The following is a 24,421-nucleotide window of genomic DNA, read 5'->3' as shown; positions in this document are numbered from 1 at the left end:
ATCTCATGGAATATTTTTCGTTGGTTCATCCATTAGGATTTTTAGGATATAAGATTAATATTTGGCATCTTCTTTGTTAAGAATTGTAAGAGAACTATGAGGGTAGATCATTTATCATGTAGTAATTGTAAAGTTATCCCTGGAAAAGTTTGACCACGGAACATAGAATTTCAGCATTGGATATATGTACTAAAGATGGAAGAGAAAAAGTAACATAAATCAATGTAAGAGAACCATAGGTGGTGGAATCTGATGGAATAAAATGTAGTAAAATTTAGGGTGAAAGACACTGACCTCCCCTAAGGTTTGGCAAAAAGACATCCCTTGAGGTTTCAAAAATCCCTAGGGCAATCTTGAATTCCGAGGGAATTCAACATAACTACAACATGGGATTTCCCTGTTCCCAAGTGTGGATATCCATTATCCTAGAGGCCCCATTACAGAGAATATTCTTGGATAAACTTGAGCTGTTCAGAGGTAAGTGTTTTGCAGTACCAATACATTCTGATTTGAGCTGCTATTCTTTTCCTCTAATATCACTCTGGCCCCTAATCATGTCGGACTTCTGCCTTCGGCACTTGGAGTAAAGGTTTTATATTGATTTTTCTGAGGGAGAATTATAGAACAGATAAATTTTGAGATTGCCTAAAAATCAAGGCAATACATCATCAATAGTTGTATGTATTTTTGAAGAAGAATGCTTGTTTTATAATTATCCTAATAAGATCACTGTTTGAACTTCAATAATTTGCTATAATTATTTATTAGACATTTTTAAAGTTATTTATATTGAGATGTTTTACAATTATCTTAAAAATTACCAGGTGGTGTCATGGGAGTCCCGTACACAGATATGGGTTGTATGCTCTTCAATGGATAGTTGAAGTTAATGGAAAGCCTACTCCCAATTTAGATGCATTTGTTGATGTGACGAAGGTATGGCACTCAACCATTAATTTCGTAGAAAATTAAATAATTTTCTTTTGAAATATCTTATGTTAATAGTTGCTCAAAGTAAAGTACTAGGCATGTGAGACATGTAGTCACTGAAAACATTGATGGTAACATTGAGGGAAAAGGAATGATACAGGCTTGAATTTATGATGAGAAAAAAATGTTGCATGTGAGCTATGTATAGATGATAGACTTTGTAAACAATCTTTAACATGTTAAGCATGTGCTTTACTGATGCCTCACTTTGGGATGCATGGGATTGTGGGATTTATGCTTGAGCATCAGCTTGGGACACTAGCTGCACAAGACTATCAAAGTCTCGTTATGCCTATCGAGTTGGTGAAATTCTAAACGTAACCAAGTACCAAGTCAACTGACTAGCATAAGCGAAATCTGTAAACTCAAAATTTTGCACAGAAGTTCATTAAAGATTGCAAATGTTTGAACAACAATTATTTCAAAGCCTTGGAGTTGTTGGGAACTGGCACCAGCAATATACTTGAAGCCAACACATCCACCTCCCCACCCGACCCCATCCTCGCCTCTGGGACGGGTAAAAAAGAAGCACATAAAAATGGTGCGACTCTTTCAGTTGGAGAAATTTAACTTGAGTGGATGCTCAAATATATAAATAGAAAATTATGTCATGTAAAAAGCAGAGATTAACTGTGATTAGACTTGAACCTAGCATCTGTGGACCTTATCCGCAAAACCATATTCATTTTAAAGTCTGTTTGGTAATTGGGAATCTCTTAGAATCAGTTTGTTGGATTTTCATTCTAATTCCCATTCTATACATGAATCAAATCTCCCCATTAACCCAATTTTTAGTTCCACCCCCTTGGCCTGGATTTGGAATCATAGAAGATTTTTAAATTGCAATCTTACTTGCCTTACCCTATATGCATATACACACACACATGCATTTACATACATATGCATAACATATCCATCCACAGGTACATGAGTATGTGTGCCCATACATGTACAAGGATTCATATATATATATATATATATATATATATATATATATGTGCATACAATATAAAATATTTTTATAATGTTTGCACGAAGTAATAAGAGTTATGAATAAGAACAGCATTGTGTTATTATTCTTTGAGAAGGCTTGTGATGGAGTTGGTTGGGATTCTTGGATTGCCTCGTTAGGAGAAAAGCTTTCAGAGTTAGGTGGAAGAATTTGATTACAAGGTGTCTGTCTAATGCATATTTTTGAGTAATTATTAATGGGCATCCTAAGAGGTTTCCTTCTAGGGGAGTTAGGCAAGAGGATCTGTTATCCCTTTTTCTATTTGTCCTTGTTGTGTATGTGTTGAGTACAGTACTAGATAGGGCTGTTGATAGAAGTTGTGAGGGGTGTCGAGTGGGTAAGGTGGAAGTTGTAATGTCTTGCAGGTTGCAGGTGACACCATTATTTTCTCAGATGACCATGTTGATTCTTTTGTTGACATTCTCACTATTCTGCAGTTCTTTGAGATGGTCTCTGGTCTTAGAATTAATTTAGAGAAGAGTGGTTTTGGGCTGGATAATGTTTTAGGGTGGTGTTTGATCTATTTGGGAGCTCCTTTGGAAGGTAGGTCTCATTTGTCGAGGCTCTCCTCTTGAGATTTGGTGGTTCCTAAGGTTACTAAGCAGTTTGATGGCTGGAAAGTAGCTCTATTGTCTCTATATGGTGGAATTACTCTCATTTAGAACAGCCTTTCTACTATTCTGCTGTATTTTATCTCTCTTTAGAATTCCTTGAGAGCTAGTTCAAGAATTATAGAGGATTGTGAGGGATTTTCTTTAAGAGGAGAGATCATTTGCTAATATGGGAGGTTGAAGGAAGAAGTGGATTGGGTCTTGGTAAGTTGGTCTCTAGAAACAATTTATTGTTGGCTAAATGGTTGCGAAGGCTCCCTTTGGGGATGAATTCTCTTTGGCATGTCGTAATAAAAAGTAAATATGGCTTACAAATTTTTTTTTTTGGGGGGGGGGTTAGTTTGAGCGCTAAGGAGCTCTTCAGACAGTCTTTGGAGGTTCATTTCAAAGGTTGATCCACATTTTTTTTTCCTCTTGCAAAACTTCAATTGGGGAGGTAATCCTATTAGGTTTTAGAATTTTTTTTTTTTTTTTGTTAGGGGGGGGTGGTGTCATAATGATGTCATTTCCTTTTAAAAAAAAAATTCCCAAGGGATTTCTTTTCTTAGGATTTTTAATTTTGGGAGGGTTTTGAATGATAGAGGTGGAGGAGCTGTCTCTCTACTTATTTTACTGGAGGGTTACCATATCTACAGGAGGAGCGAGGGTAGAGTTTGGTCTGAGTCATTGGGGGATTACTTGTGTAATTATTTCTTGTCTTAACAAGGTTGAGGCTTTTCATCTGGGTATTTGGGAGGCTAAAGTTCCTTCTAAGATGAAGGCGTTTGTTTGGCTGGTGGCCCTTAATAGTGCTAACATGAACGGTCTGTTGGAGGTAAGAGGTCTTCTAATGCTTTGTCACTAGTTATGTGTCTCATGTTTGGAAATGGTTCAAGGGATGTGTCAAATTTTTTTATTCATCGCTCTTTTGCTGGAACTTGTTGAATACTCCTTTTGGGGTGCTTGTTGAAACGTGGGTTTGTCCAGAGTTGGTGGAAGATATTTTGGCTCTTTCTTTTGGTCATTTTGGGAGAAAATATTATTGGTTAGAAATGTTATTAAAGAAGAAAAGGAGCATAAGAAATCTTCCTAAGAAAGAAAAAGAACAAAAAAGAGAAAACTACAATTAAAATAACACAGCCTTCCAACCATGCTGTGAATCTGAAAAGCACACCTTCTTAAAAGACCCATCTGCTAAAAGCCCAAGTCAATGCCAAATACTGAATCTTACCCCAAAGAGAAGATGACATCTTTTTCCCCTTAAAGATTTGAGCATTCCTCTCCTACCAAATCCTCAACCGAATAACAACAAACCCAACTCTCCCCCTACATACTAAAAAATGTATTCCAGATCTTCCAAGAAGTGAAAAAGAGTTAAGAAAAGCTTCTGAACTATCAAAATAAAGAGCGCATACATCAACAAATAAAACCTTAGAAGGCCTTCTACACTGCAACATGTTGTTCGTGTCAACTCTATTAAGAACAACCAACCAAATAAAAGCTTTAATTTTCGAGGGAACTTTGGCTTCCAAATACAACTATAAAGTGCAAGCCACAGATTTATCTGAACCAAATTTTCAAAAAAAAAAAAAGGCTTAGTAAGGAACTCCCCTGAAGAATGAATAGAGCACAACTGAGCATTCTTCGTATTAGAAGGACAGAAACCCTTGAGCAAACCCTACAAACCTGAGAGTTTATCTACCTCCCTGTCATTGAGACCTATGAAAATGGAAATCTCAAGAAAAGTTTTCCCCATTAATGATCTAGAAATGAACAGAGCAGAATTGCCCACCCAAATATCTTCCCAAAAAATGACTACGAGGCTTGTTACCAAGAGCAAATTTAGTAAACAAGGAATCCTCAAGCATAGAGAAGAAAATTATTAAATAATCAGCTCAACAATGCCACCAAGTCACAGTTGACATTCTTGAAACAACAGCCTTTGAAACAACCTGCAATTAAGGCCCCAGGAGATTATAAATATTACAACCTTTCTTAGAGTAAAGCAAGAAGTTATGCATAAAACTAACCTAACCAACAGCAAACAGAGCACACTTCCATAACCTTTCAACATCCTTACCATTCCCAAAACCAACAAAAGAAACCCCCAAAAACTCCTCCCCTGACTTTGCACACGCCGACACTTCACCAAGAACTGCAAGTAATCTACTCCACAATTGCCGAGCACACAGCTGGACAAAACTTCAGAAATACTACTCTGCATGAGGTTGTTGTTAACTCCATTGAGGGCCACTAGCCAAACAAATGCCTTTATCATAGAGGGGACTTTAGCCTCCCCTATAGACTGGTGAAAAGGAAAAGATGCCAGCCTTAACAAGGTGAGAAAAAAGGGCTGGCACGAATAATGCCCTAAAGAATCCTAAAAACCCACTTCCTACCATCACTGCTGCTAGAGATATAACAACCCTCCAAAACAACATGAAGAAAAAAAAGTTCGTTTGACTCCCCATCATCCATGTTCCTTCTATACTGAAAATCCTTAGGAAAGCGTGTCATTGTTTGGAATTAGTAGGTTGAAATCACATCATTGGGAGAAGGAAGGATGATACAACTAGCAAACATTAGAATGTAGAATCACGCACCCAAACATCTTCCCTAACTCGAAAATGGTTACCTTTCCCTATGTGAAATTTTGTGAAAGATATGAAACAACAGGGAAACCTGAGAAATGAACCGTCCAAGGACTCTCAGACAAGCATCTAAGATCCAAATTAGCATCCCACCCATTTTCCCACAAGCCAAACTTATAACTCTACGCAAAACGGACTTTAACCTCCAAGGGACCTGCAACAACCATTTATCCAAAAGTAGAGTTTTTAGAGACTGATTACTGAGATCAAAACCTCCCTCTTTCAGTCTTTCTTAACCCACTTAACCCATGATCCTCCTCCCCTCTATCCCTAACCAAAGAAAATTTTTCATTATCCTTTCAAGCTTTTGAACCACCCTTCTTGAAATCCTAAGTAAAGACAAAAATACAAAGGAATGGTGGACAAACTAGCCTGTATGGAGTTAATATGGCCATCAAAAGAAAATAAAGCTTTTTCTCATCCAACTGCTTGGCTACCTTAACTACCACTGGATACCAGAATGCTATGGAACTAGGTTTCCCTCCCAAAGGGACTCCAAATAAGTCAAAAGGCCAATCTTGGGAAGCACACCAAGCTAAGGATGTCAACTCCAAAACCCCATTAGCTCTAGTTTTTAATATTAACAGGTTACAGTCCCAATTCCATTCCTTCTCAGATTAATTCTAAGACTAGAGACCCTCTCAAAAGTCTGTAAGATAGTGAGAATATTAGAAAAGACTCAACATGATCTAGGAAATAATCGTGTCATAACTGTGAATGAGAAACAATCACCACTCCCTTCTGACTTCAATACCTCTTACTGCGCCCTATGTATCATCCTACTCTGCACATCCATCACATGGACAAACAAGAACAGGAACAAAGGATTTCTTGCCCTACCCCCCTCAGAAGACCTAAATTAATCTCTTGGCTCCCAATAAATAAACACTGAAAATCTGCATTAGATCAACAACTCCCATCCAATTTCTCCACCTATCTCCAAATCCTTTTATGCTTAACATCTTGTCCAAAAGCTTCTAAACCTGTCACATCTTCCTGAAGTCCAACATGAACACAAAAGCTTTTATTAGCAGGAAATTTAGCAATGATCTTATACACGTTAATTGCTTAGCTACTAGGCTGAAAATCTGATGCTTAATCGACCTACTCTTCATTGGCTCAAAGGCGATAAAGGTAGAATCAACACTCTCCCCTGATTTTCCTTTTTGATGGAAGTCATGAAAGACCCTCACTGAATCCTCTCTCACCACATCTCAACCCTTGAAAGAAAGCTATTTTTATAACCATTTGGACCTGGAGCCTTGTCCCACTCTAAACTAAACATCACTGGTGCTGACCTCCACCTGAGATGGCCTCTCCAACCAAGTCAAATTTGACCTTGAAATTTATTCAACCCTTTTAATCATCAACCTTTCTAAGTTTTCCCCTCCGTGTAAAGATTTCTAAAATATCAGCTACCTCTACTGCAATCATTCAGACATCACTCACAACCTACTCATTCCTCTAAATCTATTTCTCTACTATGATTACATCTCATTTGACCATTAACCACCATATGGAAAAGCTTTGAATTATAATCACCTTCCGATGCCCGCTTAAACTTAGTTTTCTGCCTTCAACTCCTAATCTCGTTCAAATCATACTCTTAAGCTCATTTTGCATACACACTTACTTGGCTTCCTCTACCAGAAGCCCCTTATCTTCCCCTTTTCTATTCAAAACACTCAAATTACTCAAAAAACTCATCTATGTCAATCTAATATCCCCAGTGCTTGTGAATTGCACTTCTTTAACACCTCTAGTGTCCCCTTAAGCTTCTTCATAAACCCAAATTTTCCCACCCTCCACAGGATAATCACCCTAGTCTCCTCAAGTAAAAGGCAAAAAGAATGATGATCCATCCATGTGTTCTCAAACTGAAAAGGAATAGGATTTCTAAACTCTTACAAAACAGGAAAATAATAAAAAATTGTTCCAGCTAGAACTTCTTGGGTAAGATCTGGAAACTCATCCTCCCACCCCTCACCATACAAGAATGTATCTAACCAGTTAGCATTCCCTACTGACCGAGTAATCAAAGCATTTTGCAAAGGAATATCTTGCAACTCACAATCCCTAACAAATCTATCAAAATTATTTGTACTTGAAGAAATCTCACACCCCCATTTCAGAATGTAGACCCTGGTAAACCACAACTGCCCTCTCCCGCTAATTTCAAGCAACACAGATAAAGGGAAAATAATCCTAAGACAATCAACCCTAGTTACCATCCGAATGTCCCACACCATCAAACTACCCCCTGCTACCCCCTTTTAAGAAAAAGTTGCTGAATCCTTGCCTCTACCTGACCAAAAATCCTTGATAATTCCCCTCACCAACCCATTGTAGCCGCATCTCTTATGGAAACAATATGTCAGGAGAGTACCTAGACACCATTTCCCAGACTAAGCCCTTGTTCTTGATACTTTAACAATCTTGCCCCCTTTCACTTCACAAGGTTCTCTTTCTTCTCTGTTCAGCTAACAATGCGTTTTTCTTTCTTATCTGAAAAAATTTCATGAAGTACCTTACACTTTATTTTGTATAATTGGTAGGTTTATACTCCAGTCTCTTAGTAAATTGTATTCGGAAACACTGAAATTGCTGTAATGAGCTCAGTGCATGGTACCAGTGATGATGTTGATTGATTTCATTCTTATGCTAGATAGTAGTTATGATCTTGTGGATGTTAAGTTAATTTATGGATGATATCCGATGTATATTCAATGTGCATTTAGCACCTCTCTTTGTACTGGCTACGTGATACATGTTCGCCATGTTCTTTTTTTTTTTAAACTATATTTATATTCCAAAGTCGTGCGTAATTGCATCTGTTTACATTTCTGAATTGATATTTGTGACATTGCTCGGCAGTTTCATACTTTCATTATGTAATATATCTAATGTTCTGATTAGCTGATTTGCAACTGCTAGTCTGCTAGATACTATCTCATTGGTCATTTTTCAATAATTTGTTGAAAAGTTTTAACTAACCTCTTCTTTCTTGCGTAACTAACCTTTCACTGAATTGCTGCAATGTATTTACATTTTAAAGTCAATCTCTTAAGGAGTTCTAATATTGCCAATTTATTACTTTTTAGTGCTTGGGCTGCACATTTTGAATCTTAAATCATAATTTTTGCACTATATTATTTCTTTTTTTAGTTTTTGCCTCATTTATAATAATCCTACTAATAAATTGACAGGAATTGGAACATGGGGAGTTTGTCCGTGTGCGAACAGTCCACTTGAATGGAAAGCCCCGGGTACTGACATTAAAACAGGACTTGCATTACTGGCCTACTTGGGAGCTAAGGTTTGATCTTGATGCTGCAATGTGGCGCCGTACGATAATTAAATCATTGGACAGTGGCACACTATGAACCAATCCTTGTTGGCTAACAAGAAATTAAATCATTGGACAGCGGCAAAGAACATCCGTACATTTACCTGGAATTGTTGGTGCTGCACAGCATTGAAATGGCGCCTTCTTGATGGTGCCTTGTGGCTCGGCTCTCTCTCTCTAAATTGATATTTGAAATAGAAACATAGCAGTTGTGCAGGGAGGGCCATGGAGTTCAGGTCTACTTGCATATTGTAATTGAAAATACCTTGGCTGGTCTACTAGTAAAATGTGTTCACAAGCTTAGACAATTATAAAATTTCATGTAAATCATTTGATGATGAGAAAAATAAATCAATAGCTACTTGTCCTTTTGCCTTTTTTATATTTTTAATTTGATCCATTGTTTAGCCTCAAGTCCCAGTCCCTGCCTTCGTAATGTGCGACTTCAACTACTATATTGGTTGGGTAGTTGACAGATTCAGATTGAGATAGTTTGTAATGTCTTTACCTCTCCCGTGGTTTGGTTTTTCTCAACTATTAATCCATATGTTTCTATGTTTCCCTCCTAGCTGTATCCAGGAAACTCTATATGGACTGACTTTGACAGGATGGTCTTCCCACACTCAAGCGGCGATATTGGGACCTTGGCAATGATGTGATCGGTGATTATTGCTGGCTTGTATCATTCAATTTGAGCATGTGATTTAGTATTAATTGAAGTTGTCTTTTTAATGCATATGGTGCACGTTGTAATTGACACTGTTGGTAGGGATGAGTTTGCAGCGATCTCTCTATGTCCAGTTTTCCTTAAACTATTTTAAATTCCTTTTGAATTCTCTTCCACATCCTATTTAATTTTCACGTTATCTGTGATTGTGGTGCATTGATCATTTGTAGTGTTTGCTTAGTTATGAAAATTTGTAGATGCAGTATACTCCCTCCCCACCCTCCGGTCAGGGGGGCTCAGGGCCAACATTTCCAAACAGATAAGAGGCGCCACCACGGCTTATGGTTCTGAATGCCTTTTCATTTTGGTTTATTGTGTTCTAGTTTTGTTTTTATTTTTATTTTTATTTTAAGACGACTACTAGTCAGGGCTTTGGGACTTGTTTTTGGTTAATTTCAACTGTTTTGGTAAGAACAGGAATGTCAGGGCTTATGGTGTGCGGCTGTTTTCTCCGTCCTGTAGACCTTGTGGATGGAGAGAGACGCTTGGATTTTCCAAAGTTGATCATGCTGCTCTCATCTTTTGTGGGATGGAGCAACCTTCCTAGCGCCTTTGTGATCTTTAGCAATCTTTTACTGTCTGACCTTGTTAGAGATTGAAAGGTGACACTTGTAATGGTCTTTTGAATTTCATTATTTTATTTTTTTTCCCATTTTTGGTATTTTCCTCGTTGTTAATGATTTTTCTTCAACTTTCCTAGCTTGTAAACCTTGTTCTCCGTTTCTCCATTTTAATAAAATTGTCTTCTTTCCGAAAGAAAAATATCCAGGACAACGTTGGTCTGTACTCGAATCATAATCCCTTCATAACCCTCATCCAGCCAGGGTGTATTTGAACCCTCGACACTTTCATGTGGCAAGCAAGGAGGCACCACCGAGCTGACAGTCCCATCCGTTCAGCTGTATCGTCAACAAAAATTTTCCATCTTTTTTTTAAGATAATTTTTGCATCCTATTATTTTATGGGATGAGATCTGAGGGGTGGAGTAACAAATTTGCAGCATTAATCCGAGAGTGTGATGAACCGAAAACCGGAGAAGAACATTAAACAAGATTGTTCTAGCTTCAGCACTAGCTTTGTTGTGGCTTGTCAAAGAGACTAGAGGGCAACATTTCAAAAATGGGCATATGGATACCTATTTCCATTTTATTTTTAAAAAAAATTTGTAGGTCTCAGGCTCCCAGCCATTATTTTTAAATGGGCATATAAGGATGTATGTAACACTGAACTAAATAACGTGAAGCAATGTTATAAGTTTACTGTTGAAATGTAGAATAGATATTTAAAATTATTAGTCATTACAGTTAGTGTCTGATTTAAAATGATCTCATGTTGATATTCTCGAGATATTTATTTTAGAGAATATGTGAAGTTCTATATCTCCAAAATTGAGTAAGCTAACTGATACTTTGTACAATATTTTGTTCGCATAATTTTGTTGGTGGAACTTCAGCAAGTGAAGAGTTGGTTGAATTCTTAAGCAATGGATAGTAATGTTGGTTGAATTCTTATACAGTAGATAGTAATGTTAAACAATGTGGATTGTGTGAGGACGTACGTTATCTTTTATCTAGTTGATAATAAGTGGTACTATAGTTTTGAACCATGTAGAGATCCATAAAAAAGAGCTCTTACTCGACAAGGGTGCAAGAAGATTATTTTACCAAATAAGAAGTATTACAAGTGTCATGTTTAATAATTGTCCCAAGTTATATTTCCTAAAATAAAATATATTTTAACAAATCAAAGAAACCATGGAGTTTGTTTATTTTTTTATTATTTTAAGAAAATCATAATGAAAAAAAAAAAGAAGAAAACAACTTAATATCTGACCTTTCTAATTTTGACATAAAAATTCAATAATAGGGAAATTAAAGGGACAACTTTGCCATGCACAATGACCTACTCCCCCATACGTAGTAGTTTGTGGCATGGTAATTAAGAGAATAATGAAAGTGTTAGTTATTTTATTTATTATTTGGAAAAAGAGCATGTATCTTGGAAAGAGTTATGAATCTACATTTAATTAGGTCATTCATTCATGTATCTCATAAATTCATATGATTAATTATGTGAGTGTATCTTAAAATTAGGTGTGTACCTATTTGATATATATATATACATCATGTTTATTAAGTGCATGGAGAATGAAAAGTTATTTTGTGCCTATAAATCGAAGGGATTGGCACTACACACCAATCCTTTCACATCATTCATCATGTCATCTTTCTTTCAAATTAGAGAGTTTGACAAGCAAAAAAAGATTTTTTTTTTTGTAAAACTTTGGACTCCTCCGTTTGTGCATAATTGGAGAGAGTCATATAATCTAAATCGGGTTGTTGTATGTTGGGAAAGATAAGTCTCGAGGAGTTCTGCTACACCTATTCATGGGTTAAGCCCAAAAAATTGCAAATGATTTGAATTTCCTTAAAAAGAGCGAGATATCCGTACTTCAGCCTATTTGTGGTTCGTGTTTATATTTGTATTTTTATTTGTGTTTAAGTTTTATTGTTTTTATTTTATTAAATTTCCTAACAATTTTTAAAGAGGATTAAAATATGGAACCTACAGTTGACAAACCAAATGAAAATGTTGTAGATCTCAACAAGCCTTTTCGGTTTAAAAGAGCCCACTTCAAGAGACGGAAAGGTAAGGTACTCTTCTACCTTAATCTCCTTAAAGTTGCTTATGTTCTCACAGGGAAGGATCCAAAAAAAATCGATACTGAAAAAATAAATAAAGATGAGTTGGTCGATCACCACAAAAAATTGGAACAATATGAAAAAGATGAGTATAAATGTCGGTATTACATTTTAAATTTTCTAGTTGATCATTTTTATGATTTATTATGACACTAATTACTCTTTTGCAAAGAAAATCTTGAAGGCTTTGCAGAACAAGTAAGGTTTCAAGGAGGCAAGAGGGCAAGATGCAATCCTACAAAAAAAAAAATGGTAATACCAACAACAAGTAATACCACAAAGGTAAATTTAATTATTTCTGAACATAATACTTTACTAAAGGTTTTAAAACTCTCAATTAAAGCCTAAAAGGAGAAATATAAAAAATAATAGTAGACCTCACAAAATAAATAGGGGCAACCCAAATAAAAAAAAATTGAACCAAGGACTCCCTTACAATAAAAACAAGCAAAACAATAATGTTTGTGGCAAAAGTGGGCATATTGCTCAAATTTACAAATTTCGAAAAACGTGGACCTATTCTTCAATCTAATATAGTTGAGGAACCATTTGTGGCGATGCTTATTGAAATAAATATAGTCCATAATATTGAGGGGTGGTGGGTAGAGTCAGGTGCTAATAGGCATGTCTGTTACGAAAAATCTTGGTTCAGGTATACACTCCTTTTAAGGAACTCACAACTATTATACTTGGAGATTCACATGTTATTATTAGTCTCTATGTGGATAACTTGCTCATTTTTTTGTTCAAATTTGCATGTCATAAATAAATAAAGAACTATGCTCAAAAAACATTTTGAGATGAAAGATTTAAATCTCATTAATGTTATTTTAGGCATGACAATTACAAGACATGTGATGGTATATTTCTTGATCATTCGCATTACATTGAACAAACTTTTATGGTCATGATAAGTGCGAACATGTTACTGCTCCTTTTGATTCAAGTAATCACTTATTTCCTGTTGAGAATGAAAATGGAGTGGTTAATCAAAACGAATATAATAGCATTATTGGTAGCCTAAGATATTCAATTGATTTAATTAGACCTAACATTGCATATGCCATGGGAAAACATAGTAGATTTTTGAGCAAGTCGGATAGAGAACATTGGAATGCTCTTGAACATGTAATGAAATATTTAGTTGGTACTAACAATTATGGCTTATTTTTTACTAATTATCTTGTTGTATTTGAAGGTTTTTGTGATGTCGATTGGAATACTTTATTAGGTGATTCTCTCTCTACTACTAGTTATATTTTTACTTTAGGTGGTGGTGCTATTTGCTGGAAATTTAAAAAACAAACAATAATTGCTAACTTAACTATTGAAGTTGTGCTTATTGTTTTAGCATTAACTAGTGAGGCAGCAAGTTGGTTGAGAGATATGTTGTATGAAATTTCATTTTGGGAAAAACCATTACCACATATCCTAATTAATTGCGATGGTACTGCTGTAATTGGTAGAGTGAATAAATGTTATTATAACAGTAAATCTAGACCCATAAGAGGAAAATACAGTACTACAAAATCATATATATAGTAGCATCATTAATGTGAGTTATATAAAGTCTTATGAGAATCTTGCAAATCCATTAGCTAAGGCCTTAGAGAGAAAAAGGGTCTGGAAATAAAGGTTCTTCCTCAACCATAGGCTCAGGAGTTTGCACTAGTTTCCCCTTGTTTATTGTGGTTAGCATATCCATTAGCTTATTCATTTGTTCCTTAATTTCCCGAACATCTTGGCTCACCTCCTTATGGCTTTGTTCTAGACCCCTCATATGGCTTTCCAACTGCTCTCCCATGATTTTGGCTTTCCATCTAGTGTTATAAGGATGCAGAATTGACTTATGGTGCACAATATTGACCTCAGGATTCTATTATATTTCTTGCTTTACCACTCTAACACCTTATTTTTTTCAGGAAACTTCAAATATAAGCAAGGACCCATTGGTTATGAGTATGCATGTAGAAACCCGAACCCAGAAATAAAAGAAATAAATAAGAAAAGTAAAAAGGGGATTTAAAAAGGGCAAAGCAATAGGGCTCGTTGATGAATCCCCTGTTTTCGTCGATGAATGCCCTTTTGTGTTTCGTTGATGAAATTCAAAAGTCATTGACAAAGAAATCCCAAACGATAGGAATTTCAAGCTTAAGGTTTGTCGATGAACCCCTCCTTTTGTCAACAAACGTTCTGCTGCAATCCGTCGACAGAGGCACCATTTCGTCGACGAATGTGACCGAGTCTGTAACAACCCAAAAATTACACCATTTTTTTATAAAATATAATTTACTCTGATACCCTTGTATTACCTACTATACCAACTCAGGGTCTAATTGGCACTAAGGTATCCCTGTACATAAACCGACACACCTATGTAGCGGAAAACATAAAGTCATCCATCCATATTAACAATACCAGAATTCAGTGTTTCCAAACCATATATACATAATTACACATCACCCCAGTTTCATCTACTCCAAAAATATAATCCCCAGAACACACTTACCCTTTAAGGTAGGGCAGTACAAAAGATCTCTCTATCTGCAAGCCTGTTCTGCTCGCCTAACTGGATCACCTGAAAAATATTTAACCACTAGGATGTGACAACGTTCAGTAAGAAGAAATATGTTATTACTAGTTTGTGGCGACTGAGTTTCATAAATACTAAAATGATAATATTTGTAACTGTAAAAGCTAGTAATCAATATATATATTTGGTATGACTTGCATTTATCATAATTTAAAGTATAACTGTAATATCTAAATTTTTTACTTTTCATACTTCTAATATCATACTATATTGCTGATATTCTATAAATTTGTATATATATGTATAACTGAGATGTTTACCCTAGAAAACTGTACGTCATGATTTAACCCCTTATGACAGGGTTGTGTGGCCCATAGGCAAGACTTAATCCTGGTTGTCCTACCAAGTAAGTCAACTGTAAATCTACCAATCCTCAGCTCAGTCAAACTGCGTCCTCTCCTAAGCACGGAACTGGAAACTACCTTGTCAAATCAGCGTCCCTAACCCAAAATACTGGGGAGACTGCAATCTCTCCACAAACATGGTTTAACGGAATCCACATACTATCTGAGATATGTGGTTGCACTCTGATTTGAAAATAGCAACGGTATCGTACTCTGCTAACTAAACATAATTTGATTCATCAGGGTCTGATACTGTATATACTATTTCTATAAATATCCTACTGTTTTCATCATAATTCTAAAATAACCATAACACTATAAATCTAATCTAAAAATACTACAATATCTAACTAAATTAACTGGTTGTCATATCTGACTGAATAATTTGTAATATATCTGTCTGGTCAATATATCTATCTATATATACACTGTAAATCGCGTTTCTAAATATTTTGTAAAACATGGTATTTGTAGCTGCATAAGATGCTGAACCAATATGCTATAAGCTCATGTCATACGTTTTAAATAAATAATTTCACATGCTCTAAAATATGTATTTTCTGCTAAACATATATTTTATAATCTGAATAATAATAATCTGGTAAAACATATAATTTCTGCTAATAATCATACTAAAATTCCTAGCAATCAAACAACTGAATTCACCTAGATAATTATCATTTACATATTCCCCAAATCCACATATGCACAAATCCTAAACTATAATTTATACATCATTTTGCCTAGTTTCTTGCAATACCACCCACTGCGGTCCTCAACCCTTACCTGCAGGGTCCCAAAATACCCTATTCCTGAAAATATAATACTTAAATTTTACTTCAAAAAACTCCAGTATATTCGCATATAATACTAAATCTGACCTCAAATGAACTGGGTAATACTAAAAATACTCCAACAATCCACTCACCCTGATTTTCGGATGGTTCACAAACTTCTCAAATCGACATTTCACTTCGGTTATGTTGTAGAGAATCTCCCCAGGATCACCGTGGTAGCTTCTGATCGTCAAACTGGGGAGAAATGGATTCAAAAACTTAGAGAGAAGTGAGAGAATCCCATTTTAGAGAGAGAATTTCCTTCGTTAAAAACCCGTTTCCTGCATATAGATGTCTTGACATGTGGCCTCGTCGACGAGCGTCGACAAGCCACGTCAGCTCGTCGACGAGTCCTAGAGGAGTTTCGTCGATGAACTCTTACTCCTCATCGATGAAATTCAAGTCCTAAAAATCGTCTTCTCGGTATCTTCTCGTAGACGAGACACGTGTCCACGTCGATGATCCCAAGAAGCCTGTTCGTCGACGAGACCCTGCTGACCTTCCTTAAAATTTTTCCTTTACTTCCTCCTTCCTTTTATTATTTAATTACCATTATTCTATAGGTCTCTGCATTCTCCCCTTCTTATAAAATTTTGTCCTCAAAATTTACTATTTATATTGAACACCACTCTTAACATAAATGGGCTACTTATTTTATTACTAACCCTTACTTATGGTGAAGGAATACCTTAGTTACATAAGCAGTTCTAAGAGATCACAAACATACTCATAAAATAAATTTCTCCCAAAACTAAAAACTCTACCTATCCTATCCTCTATATTACAATTACACATTCATTACACTGTACTAAACAAAATAAAACTTTTATTATTTAATTTACAACTCACTATTGTACCTCACTAACTGATGTGGGTATTTCTGCCTGATTTCTTCTTCAAGCTCCCAAGAAACTTTCTCTACCGTGTGATTCCTCCACAAGACCTTTACTAATGGTATTTTCTTACTACGCAGCTCCTGTTCTTTTCTGTTTAAGATTTGTATTTGAGCTTCCTCATATGCTAGAGCATCACTGAATTCTAATTCTGCATAATTGATGACATAAGAAGGATCTGGGATGTATTTCCTTAACATAGAAATATGAAATACATCATGTATTCTGTATAAAGCTGGTGGTAAAGTTAGCCGATAGGCAACTGACCCAATCTTCTCAAGTATTTCAAACGGGCCAATAAACCTAGGGCTCAACTTACCCTTCCTCCCAAACCTCATAACTCCCTTCAGTGGTGTTATTTTCAAAAACACATGGTCACCTACTTTAAATTCCAATTCCCGATGGCGAGTATCTACATAGCTTTTATGCCGACTCTGTGCTACACTGATTTTATCTTGAATAAGTTGGATTTTATCGAACGCCTACTGCACTATTTCTGGCCCCAAAACTCGCCTCTCACCTAGTTCATCCCATTATAGAGGAGAACGAAAACTCCTACCATAAAGCACTTCATAAAGTGTCATACCAATGCTGGCCTGATAGCTGTTATTATATGCAAACTCTACCAGTGGCATATACTGGATCCAATTACCCCTAAAATCCAACACACACGCCCACAAGATATCTTCTAATATCTGAATCACCATCTTAGTTTGGTCGTCCGTATGAGGGTAAAATGTCATGCTGAAAGATATCTGAGACCCTAGAGCCTCCTGAAAGCTTCTCCAAAACCATGACGTGAAACGTGGGTCTCGGTCTAACACTATAGACACTAGCACACCATGAGAACAGACTATCTCCTGAACATAAATCTCTGTCAGTCTATTCATGGAGTAGTTGACTTTAATAGGAATAAAGTGAGCGGTCTTCATCAATCTATCAACGACCACCCAAATAGCATTCTGACCATGCAGTGCCCGTGGCAAACCCATCACAAAATCCATAAATACATGATCCCACTTCCACTCTGGGATGTAAAGTGGCTGCAATTAGCCTGCCGGCCTCTAGTGCTCAGCCTTTACCTGCTGGCACATCAGACACTGCTATATGAACTCTACAATTTCCCTGTTCATGCCGCTCTGCTAGTAAAACTCTTGTAGATCCCTATACATTTTAGTACTTCTTGGATGAATCATGTACAAGGACCTATGAGCCTCCTCCAAGATTGTCCTCTTGATGTCTCTATTTGTAGGCACGCATAACATGGAATGGAACCTCAAAATCCCATCATAAAAAATACTGAACTCCTCCTCTTGTCCATCTTGCACCTTAGTTATCAGCTCCACTAATTCTATGTCATCTCTCTGAGCTGTCTTAATCCTTTCCTGTAGAGTAGGTTGCACTATCAGGCTAGCAATAAATACCTGAGGATCACTTTCTACCAACTCTACACCGAATCTCTCCAGATCCATCTGGATCGGATGCTAAACCTTCATAGCTGTCAGTGCTGGCCCCACTGATTTTCTCCTCAGAGCATCGGCTTCCACATTCGCTTTCCTTGGGTGGTAACAAATAGTGCAATCATAATCTTTAATGAGTTCTAGCCACCTTCTTTGCCTCATATTCAATTCTTTCTGGGTAAAAAAATACTTTAAACTTTTGTGGTCTGTGAAGATTTCACATTTCCCACTATATAGATAATGCCTCTAGATTTTTAAAGCATAAACCACTGCAACTAATTCTAAATCATGCATGGGATAGTTGTTCTCATATTCTTTAAGTTGTCTAGATGCGTAGGCAATGACTTTTCCATGCTGCATTAACACACATCCAAGACCCTTCAAAGATGCATCACGATATATCACAAATCCATCCTCCCTTGATGGAATAGTCAATACCGATGCTGAAACTAACCGTTGCTTTAACTCTTGAAAGCTCTGCTCACAATCATCGATCCAATAAAACTTCACATTTTTTCCTCGTGAATCGTGTTAGTGGACTAGATAATTTGGAGAAACCATCAACGAAGCGTCAGTAGTAGCCTGCCAAACCCAGAAAACTCCTAACCTCCTGGACATTTCCTGACCTTTCCCAACTCACCACTATCTCTATGTTACTCAGGTCAACCGATATACCGTCTTCGGAGATCACATGCTCGAGAAAAGTAACCTGCCTTAACCAGAATTCACATTTCTTGAATTTTGCATACAATTTTCTTTCTTTCAATATCTATAACAACATTCTCAAATGATGCTCATGCTCCTCAAAATTTCTCGAGTAGACCAGTATATTATCAATGAAAACCATAACAAACTGGTCCAAATACTAATGGAACACCCAATTCATTAAATCCATAAATACTACTGGTGCATTAGTCAACCCAAACGGCATCACCAAAAATTCGTAATGCCCATATCTAGTGCATAATGTTGTTTTCAAAATATCCTCTGCTCTAACTTTCACCTGATGATAACCTGACCGCAGGTTAATCTTAAAGTAGACATGGGTCCCTTGGAGCTGATCAAATAAGTCGTCAATCCTGGGAAGAGGATATTTATTCTTGATCGTCAATTTGTTTATCTCCCTATAATCTATGCACATCTTCATGGTCCCATCTTTATTTTTCACGAACATGACTAGGGCCCCCAACGGCGACACACTGGGCCTTATAAATCGTTTATCTAGCAACTCATGCAACTAATCTTTTAACTCCTTCAATTCGACTGGAGTCATATGGTATGGTGCTTTAGATACTGGTGCCGACCCTGGTAGTAGATCCACGGTAAATTCAATCTCTCGGTGTAGTGACCCGAAAAATAATAGTATTTAAATAATAAGTGAGAGAGAAATAGATACAGAAACAGAAGGAGGCTATAGACTTCATTGACGAACACAGGGTCTCGTCGATGAAGGTCCTCAGAATTTCGTTGACGAACACAGGGCTTCGTCAACGAGAAAATACCGAGAGAGGTTTTCGGCTGCTCTGAATTTCATCGACGAATACAGGGCTTCGTCGACGAATTTTATCAAAGACTTGTTGACGAAGTGACGTGTCTCGTCGATGAATCTGGCAGTATAAAAAGAGGGAAATCGGGATATTTTGTCATTTTCACCGTGCCTCTCTCTCTCTCTCTCTCTCTCTCTCTCTCTCTCTCTCTCTCTCTCTCTCTCTCTCTCTCTCTACGTCTCCCTCTCCCTTCTCTCTTCGATTCCGGCCCCACCAGTCACCGGATCGATGATCCGAAGCTACCATGACACTCCTGGCGGAGTTCTCTGCACATTTGCCGGAGCGGATTGTCGGGAAAACAGAGTTGGATTTCATCCCAAATTTAGGATAAGACCTTTTAGCTAGTTTTTGGCTTTCTAGCAGTTATCGGAAATGATATAAATGGAAAAATACTAATATTTTGCTCCGACATATGTTGTTTGCAGGGTGTTTTATAGGAGGCACTGCGGGTGTTAGGCTTGTATTCCCTAGGGGCTTTCTAGTAGTCAGGTAAGGGAAATATGCTATGCTAGGCATTTCTTAAAATATGATACAATTTATTTAATTACGAAAATTATGTATTTAGTATGGTGTGGCTTGTGAATATGTATATGGTACGGGGATATGTTTTACGAATTTAGTTTCATGATTTTATGAATTTCAGTATTATGATTATGCGAATTTCAGTACCATGATTTTATGGATTTTAGTATCATGATTAGACGAATCTCAGTACCATGATTACATGAATTTCAGTATTATGATTATACTGTTTTAGTGTTATGATTATTCAGTTCTCAGTATTACAATATATGAATTACAGTGCAGTTATGCAGCATCATAGTTAATTCAGTACTTCAGAATCATGGTAAATCAGATAGTTATATATATATATATAGAAATATATTATATGATATCAGACCCTGTGGGACTTGCAGTTACAGAGCACGGTACCGTTGCTACAGATACTATGTTACTTATTTAGTGCAACCATCTATTCAGATAATACGTGGTAAGGTCGACCACCTAGGCCCTTGAAGAGGTTAGGCTCCCCATCTAGATATAGGTTGAGGTGGGCAGGTCGACTGACGGAGTTCAGTGGTTTATTCCTGGTTGGCCAGCCAGGGTAAATCCAGCCTACGGGCCGCACAACCTTGTCATGAGGGGGGCAAGTCATGACACACAGATAGCTATAGGGAATAGTTTCAATTACTATTACATACGTACGGATTTACAGTATAGGGACTATACTTATGTACACTAGAAGTATTTGAATTATAACCATAATACTGTTATGTTAAGCAATAGGGAAAAGGGGTGGTGTATTCAATTATTTGTACTGTACTTTTGTACTCAATTGTTCATGTGTATATGAAAACAGATTTCATGATATATAGTAGCTCATTTGCCACACACTAGCAATAGCATATTTCTCCTTACTGAGCATTGGCTCATCCCAGTGTTGATATTTTTTTTCAGGTGATCAAGGTAGGCGAGCAAACTAGGCTCGCAAATATAGGGGCTTCAGTAGTGCCCTGCCAGAGAGTGGGTATGTTTTTGGGAGTGTTTTTGTACATCCCAGTATAGTTGAGGGAATTTTTGGGAAAACAGATATATGTGTATATTTTGGGAAAAACATGGTAGCACTCTGGTATTGATATTGTATGATATGGACATGTTAATTCAGTTTATGCTTTTCGCTGCTTAGGTTTATGATTGGGTTTTTCCCCAGTATGGTATCAGAGCATGTAAAATATTATAGTATGGAAAAAAAAAACCCCATTTAATTAAGCAGGTCGTTACACTCGGTCTAGTGGTAAGCCAGGCAATTCTTCTGGAAAAACATCTAGAAATTCTCTAACTATTGAAATATCATCTTGTTTTAGTTCTTCTTTTGGAAATTCGTTTATGTAGGCAACATATCCCTGGAAACCACCCTGTAGCAATCTCCTCACCTGAATAGCTGACACTAGCTGTGGCGAGGCATGCACACGTGAACCCATAAATCTATATTCTTGCTCACCCGAGGGTCTGAAAATCACTTCTTTTTTATGGCAATCTATGCTGGCGTGATTTGCCGCCAGCCAATCCGTACCCAGTATTACATCAAATCCCTACATATCTAGTACCACGAGATCAACTGGTAGTACTTTCTCCTGAATGCTTACTAGAAAGTTCTAAAGTATCTTCTTACACCTCACCATAGACCCTGTCGGTGTGACTATAAACAGCTTAACATCTAATAACTGTACCTCTGCCCTAGTTACTTTAACAAACCCCACCGATATAAAGGAATGGGTGGCACCTGTGTCAAATAAAATAATAACTTTATATGATAATACAGTAAGAGTACCTAAGACAACGTCTCTAGCAGTCTCGGCATCTCTCGGCATCAATGCATAGACCTTCGCCGGTGCTGTATTCCTCTGCTAGCCTCCACGGGGCGCCTGATGACCACTCCGGTTTGGTCTGGGAGCTGGTGCATAATTCGGCGACACCCGACATAATCAAGCCATAAGACCGAGTCTCCCACAACGGTAGAAGACATTATTCCATAGCCGGCACTCACCTAGATGTCTCCGTCCACATATGAGGCAGGTGGAATAAGACTGCCCACTCTGAAATTCATTGTACTCTGTCGTCTGCCTCTAACCCCCACCGGATCTACCTCCTCTCCAATGGCCTCGGTTGGACCCGCAATTGTAGGATTGGCCACTCCTAAAAATGCTAGTGGATTCATCTTCATAAATTTTTCTATCGTGCATCCATGTGCTGTAGATGGACCTCCCTACTCCCTGGAGCTCCAGGAAATCTCAGCCATGACCTGCTGAGCCACACTACGTAACACAGCATCTGAATCTGTACCTACTGCACCAAAAGACCTTGCTCCGTCATCGCCACTAGTGTGAGCGCTACTACCTCTTGGGTCCATCCTACAATATTACCAAATTATTTTGAGAATTCGAACCTTACAATACTATACTAACTAAAATACCTCTTACTTATTATCACTGATTTAAGGTCTGGCCCTACTATATGGAAACAGAAATCGTCGATAGTTTACTATGGTTTTCTTGGAATCGTCACCCCTAGAAAATCATAGAAACCACCCTGAGACACTACCTCCAAACCGTAGAACAGAACCCTAAATTCTCATCCTAATTCCCAAACTTAACTCATTGTCATCCTATTCCACTCTTCTTATGATTCCATTGCTACATTCTGGTATTGTTTTTCGCTGTACTCTAGAGTCTGCAGAACATAGAAACATAGGCTCTGATACCAAACTGTAAAGACCCAAAAATTATACCTTTTTTTTTATAAAATATAATTTACTCTGATACCCCTGTATTACTGGCTATACCAACTCATGGCCTAGTTGGCACTGAGGTATCCATATACATAAACCGACACACCTATGTAGCGAAAAACATAAAGTCATCCATCTATATTCATAATACCAGAATTCAATGTTTCCAAACCATATATACATAATTACACATCACCCTAGTTTTATCTACTCTAAAAATATAATCCCTAGAACACACTCACCCTTAAGGTAGGGCAGTACAAAAGATTTCTCTATCCGTGAGCTTGATCTGCTCGCCTAGCTAGATCACCTGAAAAATGTTAAACCACTGGGATGAAACAACGCTCAGTAAGAGAAAATATGTTATTACTAGTGTGTGGTGACTAAGTTTCATAAATCCTAAATTGATAATATTTGTAACTGGTATCAATATATATATATATATATATATATATATATGGTATAACTTGCATTTACGTAATTTAAAGTATAATTGTAATATCTAAATTTTCTATTTTTTATACTTCTAGTATCATATTATATTGCTGATATTCTATAAATCAATATATAAAACTGAGATGTTTACCCTGGAAAACTGTACGTTATGATTTAACCCCTCATGACAGGGTTGTGTGGCCCGTAGGCAGGACTTAATCTTGTTTGGTCTACCAGGTAAGTCAACTGTAACTCTATCAATCCTTAGCCTAGCCAAACTACGTCCTCTCATAGGCACGGAACTAGAAACTACCTCATCAAACCGGCCTCCTCAACCCAAAATACTAGGAGACTGCAATCTCTCCACAGATACGATTTGATGAAATCCACATACTATCTGAGATATATGGTTGCACTCTGATATGAAAATAGCAACAGTATCGTGCTCTGCTAGCTGAATAAAACTTGATTCATCAAGGTCTGATATTGTATATACTATTTCTATAAATATCCTATTGTTTTCATCATGATTCCAAAACAACCATAACACTATAAATTTGACATGAAAATACTACAATATCTTACTAAATTAACTGGCTGTCATATCTGACTGAATAATCTATAATATATTTATCTGGTAAATATATCTGTCTATATATACACTGTAAATCATGTTTCTAAATATTCTGTAAAACATGGTATTTGTAGCTGCATAAGATACTGAACTTATATGCTATAAGCTCATGTGACATGTTTTAAATAAATAATTTCACATGCTTTAAAATCTGTATTTTCTGCTAAACATATATTTTATAATTTGAATAATAATAATCTAGTAAAACATATAATTTCTATTGATAATCATACTAAAAATCGTAGCATAACATATTTCCCTTACCTGACTATCTAAGCACTAACTACTATTTATAATCCCACATGTGCGCCATACATAATTTAAACATCCTGAAATAATACAAGTATATTTCCCTATCAAACAATTGAATTC

The 24,421-nt window shown here is 36.8% G+C and overlaps 1 protein-coding gene across 1 annotated transcript in view; it reads left to right on the top strand.

The window, feature by feature from the left end:
• LOC131159614 (protease Do-like 7) overlaps positions 1-8,969 on the top strand; it is a 113,846-nt gene extending 104,877 nt beyond the window's left edge. Inside the window, exons 24-25 of the mRNA XM_058114649.1 lie at positions 825-936; positions 8,450-8,969. Coding sequence (XP_057970632.1) covers positions 825-936; positions 8,450-8,626 — 289 coding nt within the window. The 3' untranslated portion in view covers positions 8,627-8,969. The remainder of the gene's footprint in view (positions 1-824; positions 937-8,449) is intronic.
• Positions 8,970-24,421: the final 15,452 nt, after the last annotated feature.

The sequence above is a fragment of the Malania oleifera genome, chromosome 7 (genome assembly GCF_029873635.1).
Source record: "Malania oleifera isolate guangnan ecotype guangnan chromosome 7, ASM2987363v1, whole genome shotgun sequence".
Classification (NCBI taxonomy): domain Eukaryota; kingdom Viridiplantae; phylum Streptophyta; class Magnoliopsida; order Santalales; family Ximeniaceae; genus Malania; species Malania oleifera.
The sequence above is the reverse complement of the archived record's forward strand: the minus strand, read 5'-3'. Positions and strand labels throughout refer to the sequence as shown.